At 40.4% G+C, this 13974-nt stretch overlaps 1 protein-coding gene across 5 annotated transcripts in view; it reads right to left on the bottom strand.

The window, feature by feature from the left end:
• Positions 1 to 13974, bottom strand: part of CTCF (CCCTC-binding factor) — a 54877-nt gene that overhangs the window by 25141 nt on the left and 15762 nt on the right. For all 5 annotated transcript variants that reach the window (XM_077887276.1, XM_077887278.1, XM_077887296.1 and 2 more), the window contains one exon: positions 5 to 794. In XM_077887276.1, coding sequence (XP_077743402.1) covers positions 5 to 785 — 781 coding nt within the window. In that variant the 5' untranslated portion in view covers positions 786 to 794. The remainder of the gene's footprint in view (positions 1 to 4; positions 795 to 13974) is intronic.

Below are 13974 nucleotides of genomic sequence, written 5' to 3'. Positions count from 1 at the left end.
TTACCTTTCTTTTTAATTTTTGTTGGTTTTGGAGGCTTCATGTTACCAACTACTTTCTCTGCATTAACCTCTGACAGCAGGCCCTCCTGTTGTTCTTCCTCAAAATCATAGACAGACACATCCACATCTTTGCCTTCCTCTGTGTAACGCAGTTTGCTCTTTTTGGTTTTCTTTGTTTTTTTGGCTGGTGGCTGATAATCTGGGTCTTTTTGCCAACTAGGATCTTCTTGAGGTGGAAGTTCCCCTTGCTCTAGCGTCTCCACCTCTCCATTGGCACCTACTTTCACCACTTGAAACCCTTCAGGCAAAGGTAAGGTGTGACATATCATGGGTTCGCTTTCTGCAAGGCCCTCTTTAGATACTTCATTCTCATAAGCCCCCTGAAGTTCCTCAACTGAAGTGGTAGCAACAGGTACAGTCACAGGAACAGGTACTTGGACAAGCTGAAGCTCTCCTATGTTTATAGGCTGTTCTTCCATATTTACAACCTGCAAAGTTATGATCTGGGTATCGTCCACAGCAGCCTCTGCTTCTGGAGCGACTGTACCCTCCATTACTTCAGTCTTCATCTGAAGAAGGGTAGGATCCAGTTGTTCCATCATTACCATCTGTACACTGCTATTGACATCCTGGACCACCTCACCCCCATCAGTCTGGTTCTGGGGTAGGTGGCAAGTATCCTCTTCCTGGCCCCCTTCCCGGCGTCTCTGATAAGTCTTTCTTTCCTTTCCTTTAATGAAAGTTTCAGACTCTTCCACAATGGCTTCAACCGCCTCACCTTCCATTTCCCCTTCCTTTATAAGGGAGAACACAGCTTGTTATTAATCTATTCATTCATTTATTCCACAGATTGTTATTTAAAATAAAGCTTGTCTAAATGAAAATAAATACATTTTAAAACAAAAACGATCCCTGACAAATTAATTAGGAAATCAATGGTTGTTAAATTACAAAAAGACACAACAGATATTATGTGCCTCCTGATGGAAGAACAAACTACCCCCTATGAAGCAGTCTTATTATAAAAAACAAAAAATCTGAAACTAATCAAGTCTCTAGCTCCAACCACCAATTAACAGGAAATTGGTGACAGAGTATGTTAAATTACACTACAGGGATGAAATCAGCGTAATCCCAACTGAAGGAAACTATGCAGGACTAACTACCCAGTTTCTTCTGCAAATAAATCACCAAGGCAAAAAATGGGAAGGATAGAGGGAGAATTTACATATCAGTGGTTCTCAACCTGGGTAACTTTGCCTCTGGGGGCATTTGGCAAGGCCTGTGACATTTCTGGTTGTCAATACTGGGGTAGATATGCTACTAGCATCTCTAGTGGGTAGAGGCCAAATATATTACTAAATATTCTGATATGCATAGGTTCAATCCTCCACAACAAAGAATTATTGGCCCCCAAATGTCAATAATGCTGAGGTTGAGAAACCCTGATAAAAAGAGATATAAGAAATACAATAATGGGGCACCTAGGTATGTCTCAGTTGAACCTCCAGCTCTTGATTTTAGCTCAGGTCAAGATCTCAGGGTCCTGTGATCAAGCCAGGCCTGTAGACCTCTGCGCTCAGCAGGGAGTCTGCTTGAGGCTCTCTTCCCCCTCTGCCCCTCCCCCTGCGCGCGCGCGCGCTCTCTCTCTCTCTCTCTCTCTCTCACACATACACACACACACACACGTGCGCGTGTTCTCTCTCTTAAACAAATAAAATCTTTAAAGAAATATAGCAATCAATCACAACATATGGATCTCTTTGGATCCTAATTCAAACCAACAAACAATGTTAAAAAGATAGGACATGAGACAATTAGATTCAACTCTGGATTTTTTTTTTCAACTCTGGATATTTGATGATATTAAAGAACTGTTAACAAAATTAGTTTAAATCCTTTACATTTCCTGTAACTATTAATAAAAACACTGACAGAGGGCCTGGCTATTTTTCACTAAATTCTACCTTAGAAAAATACCCCATCATAGTGTTTCCTCACTCTATTTTTTTGGAATCAGAATCAGACCTTGGATCCAGACTCCAATGGTCCTGAGAGTGACTACCACACAACACTACCTCCTGTGTCATACCATCAACTTGACATTCATTTATTTCTCCTCTGTGAAACCACCAATTCCTTGAGGACAGGGACCATGTCTAACAAGTTGTTTTTGTTCCTCAGCACTACACTCAGGTTGGTAGGTACTCAACTAATTGAACATATTTTAAAAAACAGGAAAAGAAAAATGAGCCAATTCAGTTTCCAGCTCTTAAGCCTTGTGAATACCAAAGTACCCAGATACCTAACAGTAAAATGGGTCTGAACAATCATCTAATTCACAAAAAAATTTGACTTAAGTATATACAAGGTTAATTCAAAATTAAAGTGTTTTGTATTCTTGCCCTAGTCTTACACAAAGCTTTTGTTACTTCTATTAGAGAAACATTTCTCCAATTTGGGTACCTTAACACTATACCCATGCTGGTAGTCAGGACCACCCACAAGGTAGTACAAAGACTACAAAGAGCTGGTTCTGCATTCAAGGAGTTACTGTCTATTTTAATAAACCAAAGCTTATTTACTTAAGTAATTTCTATACCCAATGTGGGGATTGAACTCATAACCCCGAGATCAAGGGTCACCATGCTCTTCTGACTGAGCCAGCCAGGCATCCCTAAAGAGTTACTATCTAACTTAAGGGACAGAACAGCTACAATGGTTCTAGGTAAAAGTAGGTAGGTTCTGAGAACTCTACTCAACTGGTGTGAACTAGTCACACTGTAAATTCTCAATAGTCACATGGGGCTACCCTGTTGGACAGCACTGTTTTATATCTTTGTTTCTCAAAGCATGGTCTAAGGACTAGCAGCAATGGCATAACCTGGAACTTGTTAGAAGCATAGAATTTCAGGCTCTACTCTTTGTTTCTTAAACAATTATATTTGTGGGGTTTTTAAAGTTTTTTTTTTAATTTAAGTAATCTCTACACCCAATATAGGGCTTGAACTTACAACCCTGAGATCAAGAGTTACATACTCTTCTAAGCAAGCCAGCCAGGCACCCCTTCAGGTTCTCCTCTTGATCCACAGGATCAGAATCTGCAATTTAATAGATCTCCAGGGACGCCTGGGTGGCTCAGCGGTTAAGCATCTGCCTTCGGCTCAGGTCATGATCCCGGATCCCCGGATCGAGTCCCACATCGGGCTCCCTGCATGGAGTCTGCTTCTCCCTCTGCCTGTGTCTCCGCCTCTCTCTCTCTGTCTCTTATGAATAAATAAAATCTTAAAAACATTAAAAAAAAAAAATAATAGATCTCCAAGTGGTTTTATATGCTAAAGTTTGAGAGGTACTACTTTATACCACTGCTCTTCACAGATTAAAAAAAAAAAAAGTTTTTTCAGTTCGGGAAGGTCCCAAAATTAGTACCCCAACAAGGATGGGTAATTCCACATGTTGCAGTTAAGGAACAGAGAAAAAAGCCCATCTACCTTGGTGACATTCTTGGGAAAAATACCAAAGCACAAAGAACAAAAAACTTATAAGCCATAAATTGCTAATGCTGACCATTCCAGACAATTGCTATTTTGATATCCTCAACTATAAAACTGACGGAGGAAAAACAATCTCTGAGCTCTACTGAGTTGTGAGGCATACAACAATTTGAAGAACACAGAAAAATCCATCTCCTCTTGGCCTTGAATTCAAAAACTTTTAAATATAAATAACTTGCTTATAAATAACCAGGTCTAACCTAAAAGAAATCACTGGAATTAAAATCCAGGTAGAAAAAGTAAAAGTACAAGGAGTACAAATAGAAACCAATTGTGTTGCCAGGGAACTGAGCCGACAGAGTATTCCCTCCCTGTGAAAAAAACACATGTAAGGTTCCTGAACATCAGCCTCTACTCAGGAACTCAAAAGCAGTAGCTTCAGTTTTGACAGAGAACAATCAGATACAAAGTAGCAAGGCACGGCCTCTCCCACACAGGGCTTAGAAAGCCCAAAGCATCACCTCAAGTAGTGGATCCCTTTACCTAACATTCTACAGGAGAAGGGAATCTCTCCCCTGAATTGGTAACTAACCTAATTGGCCGGCCCAGGTCTCTCTTCCCACCAAGTACTGCTCTGTGAGCTATAACATCCCTTTAGCACTTCTGATCCATGTCTTCTCTTCCTTTACAGACTCCACTGTTTCCACTCAGTTTCTCTTAGCCACACAACACACACAGAACACACAAAGAGACTCAACTCTAGGAAACAAACTGAGGGTTGCTGGAGGGGGGGTGGATGGGGGGATGGGCACTGGGGTAACCAGGTGATAGGCACTGAGGAAGGCAGTTGATGTAGTGAGCACTCCATGTTATAAGCAAGAGATGAATCACTAAATTACCTCTGAAACTAATAATACACTATATGTTAAATTGAATAAAAAAAAAAAAAAAAAGAGTTCCCCCCTCTCATGCTCTACCTCTCTCCTTGCTTCAGTCATCCATGCTTTCTAGATTTTTCAAAGCTTTCTGTGGACCAATGATAATAAAAAAGGCTTACGTTTACTTTCAGAACATATATATATTTTTTAGATTATCAAAGTATATTAGTTCATTTAGAGAAATCTGAAAAATGAAACACATTAAAGATTTTTTTTGAAGTTATTCATGGGGTACCTGCTGGCTCAGTCAGTGGAGTGTGGGATTCTTGATCTTGGGGTTGTGGGTTCAAGCCCCATGTTGGGTATAGAGATTACTTAAAAAATAAAACCTTAAAAATTCACAATACCTAGAGATAATCACCTAGCCCTTTGCTATTTATTCAGTTGTTTTTTCCCGTATGGGTAAGTGTTTTTATATAGATGAGATGACATCATACATATAGTTTGCACACACTTGTATATGGCCTTGTTCTCCTATCTTCAGAACCCAATGTTATTAAAAGGACTTCAGGGCAGCCCAGGTGGCGCAGCGGTTTAGCGCCGCCTTCTGCCCAGGGCGTGACCCTGGAGCCCCACGTCGGGCTCCCTGCATGGAGCCTGCTTCTCCCTCTGCCTGTGTCTCTGCCTCTTTCTCTCTCTCTGCCTCTCATGAATAAATAAATGAAATATTAAAAAATAAATAAATAAATAAATAAATAAATAAATAAATAAATAAATAAATAAAAGGACTTCACTCCTCCTTGAGCCTTCTGTGGTCCCTCTGCTTGGTCCACAAGCACCATGTAGCAAGAACCATAGCAGCCAACTTCTCCTCACCCTCAATCTCAGTTTCTCTGGCAGCTGATGGTATGAAACTTGTATTCCTTCTTCACTAGCCTCTTTTCTCTCTTGGCTATGTCTTTCCCAGGTCTCTTCCTTCGTCTCTGAGAGCTATTCCACTTGCTCCTCTGAATACATCAAGGTCCTGTTCCTTGCTCTGTAGCCACTCCAACCGCTAGCCTTTTTTAAATTCAGCTGTCTCCAGAGATCTTTCAGATCCATTTCTGCAATTCCCTAGTTTCACTGCCTACAAGGCATCTCCCCATGTGGACGTTTGGCTACCACCTTCAACTCAGTGGCACTGGAGAAGGAACTACTGAACTGTAGTCTCTAATCCACCACAAACCAAATGAAGGCAGCTAGAAAGTAGGTAGTCCTCTGAAGAACAGATCCTTTCTATATTCTCTGTCATCCTGGTGACAAAGTGAAGCTTAGAAACATTTGTTTTCATTAATTTATTTTATTTAAGATTTTATCCATTCACTTAACAAAGAGAGAGAGCAAGCACAAGCAAGGGGACTGGCAGAGGGAGAGGGAGAAGCAGGCTCCCCACGGAGCAGGGAGCCTAACTCAGGGCTTGATCCCAAGACCCCAGGATCATGACTTGAGCTGAAGGAAGACACTTAACCTACTAAGCCATCTAGGTGCCCCTAATTTTCTGACTGAGCCACCCAGGTGCTCCTAATTTTCCCCAGTGCCTGGGTAGCTCAATCGGTTAGGTGTCTTCCTTTAACTCAAGTCATGATCTTGGGGTCCTGGGATCAAGCCCTGTGTTGGGCTCCGGCTCTGTGCGGAGCCTGCTTCTCTCTTTCCCTTGTCCCTCTGTTACTCCCTCTATCCCTCGTCCCCAACTTGTGCTCTCATAAGTAAAATCTTAGAAACAAAAACAAACAAACAAAAAAAACCCCACAGGCACCTGGGTGGCTCAATCGGTTAAGTGTTTGCCTTCGTCTCAATCCTGGGATTAAGTCCTGCATCAGGCTCCCTGCTCTGTGGGCAGCCTGCTTCTTCCTCTCCTTCTGCCTGCCACTCCCCCTGCTTAGTTCTCTCTGTCAAATGAATAAATATTTTTTTTAAGAAGTAATTTTTAGTGTTAACTTATTTATTTAGTAAACTCTACCCCCAATATGGGGCTTGAATTCATGACCCCAAGATCAAGATTTGCATGCTTTACTGACTGGGTTAGCCAGATGCCCCAAGGACATTTTTTTGAAAAATCATTTGATCAACTTCTAGGATAAGCAAGAGGTTCCCTTAGACTGGCACAGTGATCCTGGCACCTGCAAACGTTGGGGCCGGCAGAGAGGAAAACTGGCACTTGAGCACTTACTTATCAGCCCTTGCTGACTACGCCTGAGTAGGAGGATGCAGAAGCCTAGCCTGTTAACAGGGGCCCCTGCTGCCTGGCCATGTTCCTAGCCACCAGCCTGGCCCGCATACTTGGGAGCCTACTAAATCGGCACTCCCCCTCTTGCCTCAGTCTCTTCTTTGCCAGCTCTATGTTGCTCAAATCTTTTGCATAAATCTTCCTTTAACCCACTCAATAATTTAGCATCTACCATTTCTTTATTCCCTTCATGGTCAACCTCACACTAGCTATCTCAACTCCTTTATTTCTCCTTCCATGCCTTGGTTCACCAGTCTGGTTTCCGTTCCCCAATTCTCTATTGAATTGCTTAAGGTGAGCAATGGCCCTTAACTGGTAAATCCAAAGGAGACTTTTCTGTCCTGATTTGACTTGACCTCTGTGTGGAATTCACCATTCTATTCTAGGCTTTATCCCAGAATTATGCCAGACCATCAGAAAAAAAAAGCTGGGTATATTTGGGTCACATGGTCTTATCCCCTACAGAACTGCTTTCACCAAGTTTTGTTTTGGCATTATGCCCTTGGCTTACACTAAAGGATACGTGGGAGAAATTTTTGAGTTGCATGCTTGAAAAAGCTTTTCTTCCAAACTAAGACATTTTTTTTTTCATTGTTGAGACCCATGTAACAGGATCGTGAGTTACCATTTTTTTTAGTTGGCCATACCTTGATCAATTTGTTTCCTCCCAAACTATGTAATATAATTTTCTATTCTAATTTGTATTTTCTAGGGTTTTGATTTTATATCTTATTTTTTGTCGGGGGGGGGGGAGCAGGAGGAGATAGAGCCCCAAGCAGGATCCCTGCCCAGCATGGAGCCTGATGCAGGGCTCAATCTCAGGACCCTGAGCCAAAATCAAGAACCAACTGAGCACCAACTAAACCACCCAGGAGCCTTTTCATGTCTTTATTTTTTTAAAAAAATATTTTATTTATTTATGCATGAGAGACACAGAGAAATAGAGAGAGGCAGAGACATAGACAGAGGGAGAAGCAGGCTCCATGCAGGGAGCCTGATGCGGGATCGATCCCAGGACTCCAGGATCACGTCCTGAACCGAAGGCAGGCACCAAACCAGTGAGCCACTCAGGCGTCCCGACTTTTTCATTTCTTAATTATATATTCTGTGTATTTTCTCAAATTCTTTGTGGAATAAGATGGATTATCAACTTAAAACTGTATATACATACATATTTAATACATAGAAAATACAAAAAATACAGAAATGAAGGGAGTTACCATTATTAAGAAATGTATCAAAATAAAAATAACCACAATTAAAATTTTGCAGACATATTTGAAGGTTATAAAACTCTCCCAAGAAACATAAAAGACCTCACTAAACAGGGACACTATCTATATCCATGATCAAAAAGGCCAAACATCATAAAGCTGTTCATTCTTTCTCCTTTACATACAGTATTTTTAAAATGTCCGAAAAACAAACAAGATAATGATAGCAATGAAATTTCCAAAAACTGAAGGCAACTTTCTATTTCCAAATATTAATATATTATAAAGCCACAGTAATTAATATAGTGTACATTGTCACTATCACAGCAAATTTAAACAGAAGAGACAATTCAGAAACAATCCCTAGAATATAAAAAGCTTGTCATTTAAAAAATTAGTGGGAAAAAAAAATTAGTGGGGAGCAGAGGATTATTCCATAAACGGTGCCAAAAAGCTATTAAACTATTTGGAAAATACTGAATTATGTATATTTTTGAATTATATTTTTAATCCACTGGAATACGTTCTGTTGTCTAAGAGATAAGGAGATGTGGGGATGCCTGGGGGCTCAGCAGTTGAGCATCTGCCTTTGGCTCAGGGTGTGAACCCAGTGTTTGGGATCAATTCCTGCATCAGGCTCCCTGTAAGGAGCCTGCTTCTCCCTCTGCCTGTGTTTCTGCCTCTGTGTCTCTAATGAATATATAAATAAAATGTTTTAAAAAAAGAAAAAGATAAGGAGACATTAGAAACAAAACACAGCAACAATTAAAAAAAGAAAACCCCACATTGGAAAAAAAAAAAAAAAGTGAATAGCCTCAGAATGAGGAAGTTTTTGAGCTAAGACACAGAAATAATAGGAGAAACTTGAATTAGTGAAATTGTGACCTTAAGAAAAAATTCTTATGACAAAAGCACCAAACAAAATTAAAAAGAAAACAGTTAACAAGAAAGAAGTATTATATATAACATATGTGACAAAGAATTAACATCTTTATCATATGCCTGTAAAATTTGTAAGAAAAAGATGAACATCTCGGCACCTGGGTGGCTCAGCGGTTGAGCATCTGCCTTTGGCTTAAGTTGTGATTCAACTGAGTCTCACATCAGGATCCCCACAGGGAGCCTGCTTCTCCCTCTGCCTATGTCTCTGCCTCTCTCTGTCTCTCATAAATAAATTAATAAAATCTTAAGGGGAAAAAAAAGATGAACACCGAAAGAAAAAGCTGGGCAAAGGACACAAACAAATGACTCAAAGAAATACAAATGGCAGATGAGTTAAAAAGAAAAAAAGAACCTCTTTAACACTAAATCAAACAACAAAAAATAAAGCAAATTAAAATATCATGACAACATGTTATCTCTATGCCTGCCATGGCTGTTTTAAAGGATAATCCGTCATATTGGTCATGATGCCATGAAATCAGCAAGTTAGCTGATAATATAAATCAAGAATTTTAAAAATATTCAAATTATAATCCAGTAACTCCAATTCACTTTATGCCTAGAAATACTCAAGAGATGAACATCAAGATTATAAGGATATTATTTTATTTATTTAAGTAATGTCTACACCCAATGTGAGGCTTGAACTCATGACCCCAAGAGATGAAAAGTTACATGCTCATCTGAACTAGTCAGGTGCCTCTGATTATAAGGGTATCATTAATCAAAGTGAATAATTCTAAACAACTTAAGAAGTACAACCATAGGTGAATAGTCAAAACTTGGAAAATGATACACCCACAAAGTGAAATATTATACACTGAAAATCACATATCAATATAATGTGTAATATGAGGAAAATGCTCATTCCATATTAAAAAAAAAAAGGAAGGGAGGGGCAAGAGAAGCAGAATGGAATAGTCATCAAGAGCTTCGGCCCTCCAGCCAGAAACCTGAATCCCAATTCTGGTTCCTCTACCTAACTAGCAGTGTGACATGGAATGAGATATGCTACCCCCTTCTGTGCCTCAGTATCCTTTTTTTTTTTTTTTTTTTTGAGATTTTATTTATTTATTCATGAGAGACACAGGCAGAGGGAGAAGCAGGCTCCACACAGGGAGCCTGATGTGGGACTCGATCCGGGGCTCCAGGACCACGCCCTGGGCCGAAGGCAGGTGTCAAACCGCTGAGCCACCCAGGGATCCCCTCTCAGTATCCTTTTGTACAGAATAGGGACAATAATGGTATCCACTTCATAAACTATCATAAAGATTCAATAGAACAATGCGCACACACAGCCTAGCTACTGTGCTCCTATCATTATACTGTGCTCCTCTGGATCCTTCACCCTGAGGGTAATGAATACATGTTAGCCAAACAAGTTTTTAACTTTTCAGTTGCCTAAATTCTTCTTTGTTTTTAAAAGAGTTTATTTATTTGAGAGAGAGAGAGAGAGTGTGTGTGTGCGCGCGCACATGCATGAGTAGGGAGGAGAGGGAGAGGGAGCGGCACACTCTCCGTCAAGCAGGGAGCCTGATGTGGGGCTTGATCCCAGGACCTGGGGACCATGAGCCAAGCTGAAGGCAGACACTTAATTGAGACACCCAGGTGCCCTAGAATTCTAATCATAAACCTTACATAAATGTTCCCCACTAAAATCTTCTCTGAAAAACTACTCAATTTCTGCAGGATGAAGGCAGCAACCAATGGACACAACTTGGTGACCGACCAATTCTAGGAAAGAAAGAGAAAAAGAAGAGCCAAAAAGGAACACAACAGCATTCCAGGCTGGTCTCTCTTTACTAGTCTGTCCAGCGTATTGATGCCTGATCAAACTTTCCTTCTGAAATGAGATACAAAAACTCATGGTGGTTGAAGCTTACCAAATCAACTCCAAATTCTATTTTTTTTTTCTAAAGTAATTTTCATGCCCAATGTGAGTGAGGCTCAAACTGACATCAAGAGTTGCATATTCCAGGACACCTGGGTGGCTCAGCGGTTGAGCGTCTCTGCCTTTGACTCACGGCGTGATCCTGGAGTCCCAGGATCGAGTCCCACATTGGGCTCCCTGCATGGAGCCTGCTTCTCCGTCTGCCCATGTCTTTGCCTCTCTCTCTGTGTGTGTCTCTCATGAATAAATAAATAAAATTAAAAAAAAAAAAAAAAAGAGTTGCATGTTCTACTGACTGAGCCAGCCAGGCACCCATCAGCTCCAAATTCTTTAGCTGCACTCTCAAAACTCTGAAGAGTTTGTCCTCATCCTTTCCACCCACCTAACCTCACCTTACAGGCATCTTCTAAACAAGTGCCTATTGTTTTGTCCCCTCCCAACTCAAGTGATCCCCTAAATCACATCTTCTCAAGTATAAACTGACTTTATGTTTGTCTGGTTTTCACTGTAGTACACTGTTCTAAGTTTGTTTTTCCCTCAAATAGTCTATTAGCTTGTTGAGAGGAATTATTATGCCTTTTAATTCCGTATCCTCTACAGCAATAAATACAAAACACTGTTACATAAACAGTCGACAATATCAGACACTCAATATCGACATTACTATCATGTGAAACACATATAAATAGTTCCTGTCCATAACAAGAGCAGGGAATATGGAAAAACAAAATATTGTATGCTTCATCGTAGCTTAGCTGTATGATTTCCTTTATTGCTGTTTGTGCCATTTCTTGTGTGATTTCTTAAAGAAAAATAAAAAGTCCTAACAATACAATTATGGGTTAGATCTTAAAAATCCTACCAATAAAAATAAAGGCTAGAGGCACCTAGCTAGCTCAGCCAGTAGAGCATGTGACTCTTGATCTTGGGGTCGTAAGTTCAAGCCCCATGTTGTACGTGGAGCTTACTTAAAAAAAAATAAAACAAAATGCCCTGAATCATGCACTGTAGGTGCTCAATAAATATGTTCTGGATGAAAAAAAAGTTTTTTTTAAAGATTTTATTTATTCATGAGAAACAGAGAGAGAGAGAGACACACACACACACACACAGGCAGAGGGAGAAGCAGATTCCATGCAGGGAGCCTGGCGTGGGACTCAATCCTGGGTCTCCAGGATCACGCCCTGGGCTGAAGGCAGTGCTAAACCACTGAACCACCTGGGCTGCCCGAAAAAAAAAAAAATTTAAATAAAGACTGACTATTCTAATTTTGAAGACAGTAAAATTTAGTAATTTATCACCTAGATTATACTGCTGTACAGCCAATATGTCAGATATTTTCCAAAGGAAATCAACCAAAATAACCTTTTACATTCAGCAATACAGAGTTTAGTCCTCTGGGGAGATCAGTTATTGTAAAATACAAATGTACTAAAAATGATAGATAGATACTGAGAATGAGATAGTAAAAAAGGATAATTTCTCGTAGTCTATTTTATAAATAAAACTACCACAACTTTTTAATATACTGTTCTTTACAAGGGATAAGTGATTGCTAAAAAACAAACAAACAAACAAAAAAACAAACCCTAACTTATTTTCTGGAGCACATTAGAAGACTATCTATACACTCTTGGCAAAAATAGTAATCCCAAGTTCCCATGATTATAAGAACACAGTATATAATACATGTAACATAAAAAATAAGTATTAATCAATTGTTTAGGTTATTAGTGAGGCTTTTGGTCAACAGCAGGCTGTTAGTTACATTTTTTGGGAGTTAAAAGTAATACCCAGGAGAGGCTGGGGTGGGGGGTGGAGGGCATTGGCGCCCCTAACCCCACATTGTTTAAGGGTCTATGGTAGTGTGACTGAGTGCTATAGCTGGGATTAACATACTTCCCACCACCTTGGCACAAATGATGGCATAGGTGGGTAAAAGAGGGCTTGAAGGAGAGGAAATGCTACATCTGGATCTTAAAAGAGGAGATGGACCCTGACAGGCAAAGTACAGTAGAGAGGAACATGCTAAAAGAGGATATGTATGGAATTAGACAAATTCTGTGCAAAAAAATTCAACATAAGTGAAACGGTACTAAGCCATTTCAGATTTATTAGTGTGACCTGACTTTGGAGGTCATGCTCATGATCTGGTTTCTCACTAAGGGCAGCCTGTTTATCTCACTTATTGAACAATTTACACATGAAACAGAAGACAAAGTGTATCTGGGAGTCAACATGCTGGTGCCTCAACACTGAGTAAAAGCTGCTTCCGGGGATCCCTGGGTGGTGCAGCGGTTTGGCGCCTGCCTTTGGCCCAGGGCGCGATCCTGGAGACCCAGGATCGAATCCCACATCGGGCTCCCAGTGCATGGAGCCTGCTTCTCCCTCTGCCTGTGTCTCTGCCTCTCTCTCTCTCTCTGTGACTATCATAAATAAATAAAAATTTAAAAAAAAAATTAAAAAAAAAAAAAAAAAAGCTGCTTCCCAAGCACACGGTGCCCCTCTCTGCTTTCCATAACCTGAGTGACACTTTTGCTGGAATACAGCAACTTAATGCCTCACTTCTCCTTGTGCTCCCCAGGGTGATGATATCAGAACTAGCAGATCTCTTTGCTCTGCTCCAAGCCCATAACCCTGAAAGCAGCTCAGAGTTACACTATCTTTAGAGTAGTCCTTTAGTCTTTCATTACTGGGAATGAGCTAGGCTGGGGATCTATGGCAAGTCTGTCACCTTGAATAAATATGTCATAAAAAGGAATAAGTTACAGACACACACAATATAGAATTTATAGAACATCTAAGAGCCACATTCTACGGATTTTGAGGCAGATTCTATGTGAGCAGTTCCCAAACCTGGATGGTATCAGGATCACCTGGTGAGGTTTAAAATACATAGATCCCAGAGATTCTGATTCAGTAGGTCTAGGGTAGAAGAGATATTTTAAAAGGTTCCCAGGTAGGGATGCCTGGATGGCTCGGCAGTTTAGCGCCTGCCTTCAGCCCAGGGCCTGATCTTGGAGTCCTAGAATGGAGTCCCACATCGGGCTCCCTGCATGGAGCCTGCTTCTCCCTCTGCCTGTGTCTCTGCCTCTCTATCTCATGAATAAATAAAATCTTTAAAAAAAAAATTGTTTTGTTTAGAGAAAAATCTACAAAGTTTATCTCAAAACTAGTATGACTTCCACATATGCAATAATGGAATGTATTCCATTCCTTCCTACCCAAGAAGGAAGTCTTACTAAGTTTTACCTCTACCATCGGCCATCAACAAAATATCTCTCTACAT

This window comes from Canis aureus, chromosome 3 (assembly GCF_053574225.1).
Source record: "Canis aureus isolate CA01 chromosome 3, VMU_Caureus_v.1.0, whole genome shotgun sequence".
In the NCBI taxonomy this organism is placed as follows: Eukaryota; Metazoa; Chordata; class Mammalia; order Carnivora; family Canidae; genus Canis; species Canis aureus.
This window is presented reverse-complemented; position numbering and strand designations above follow the sequence as displayed.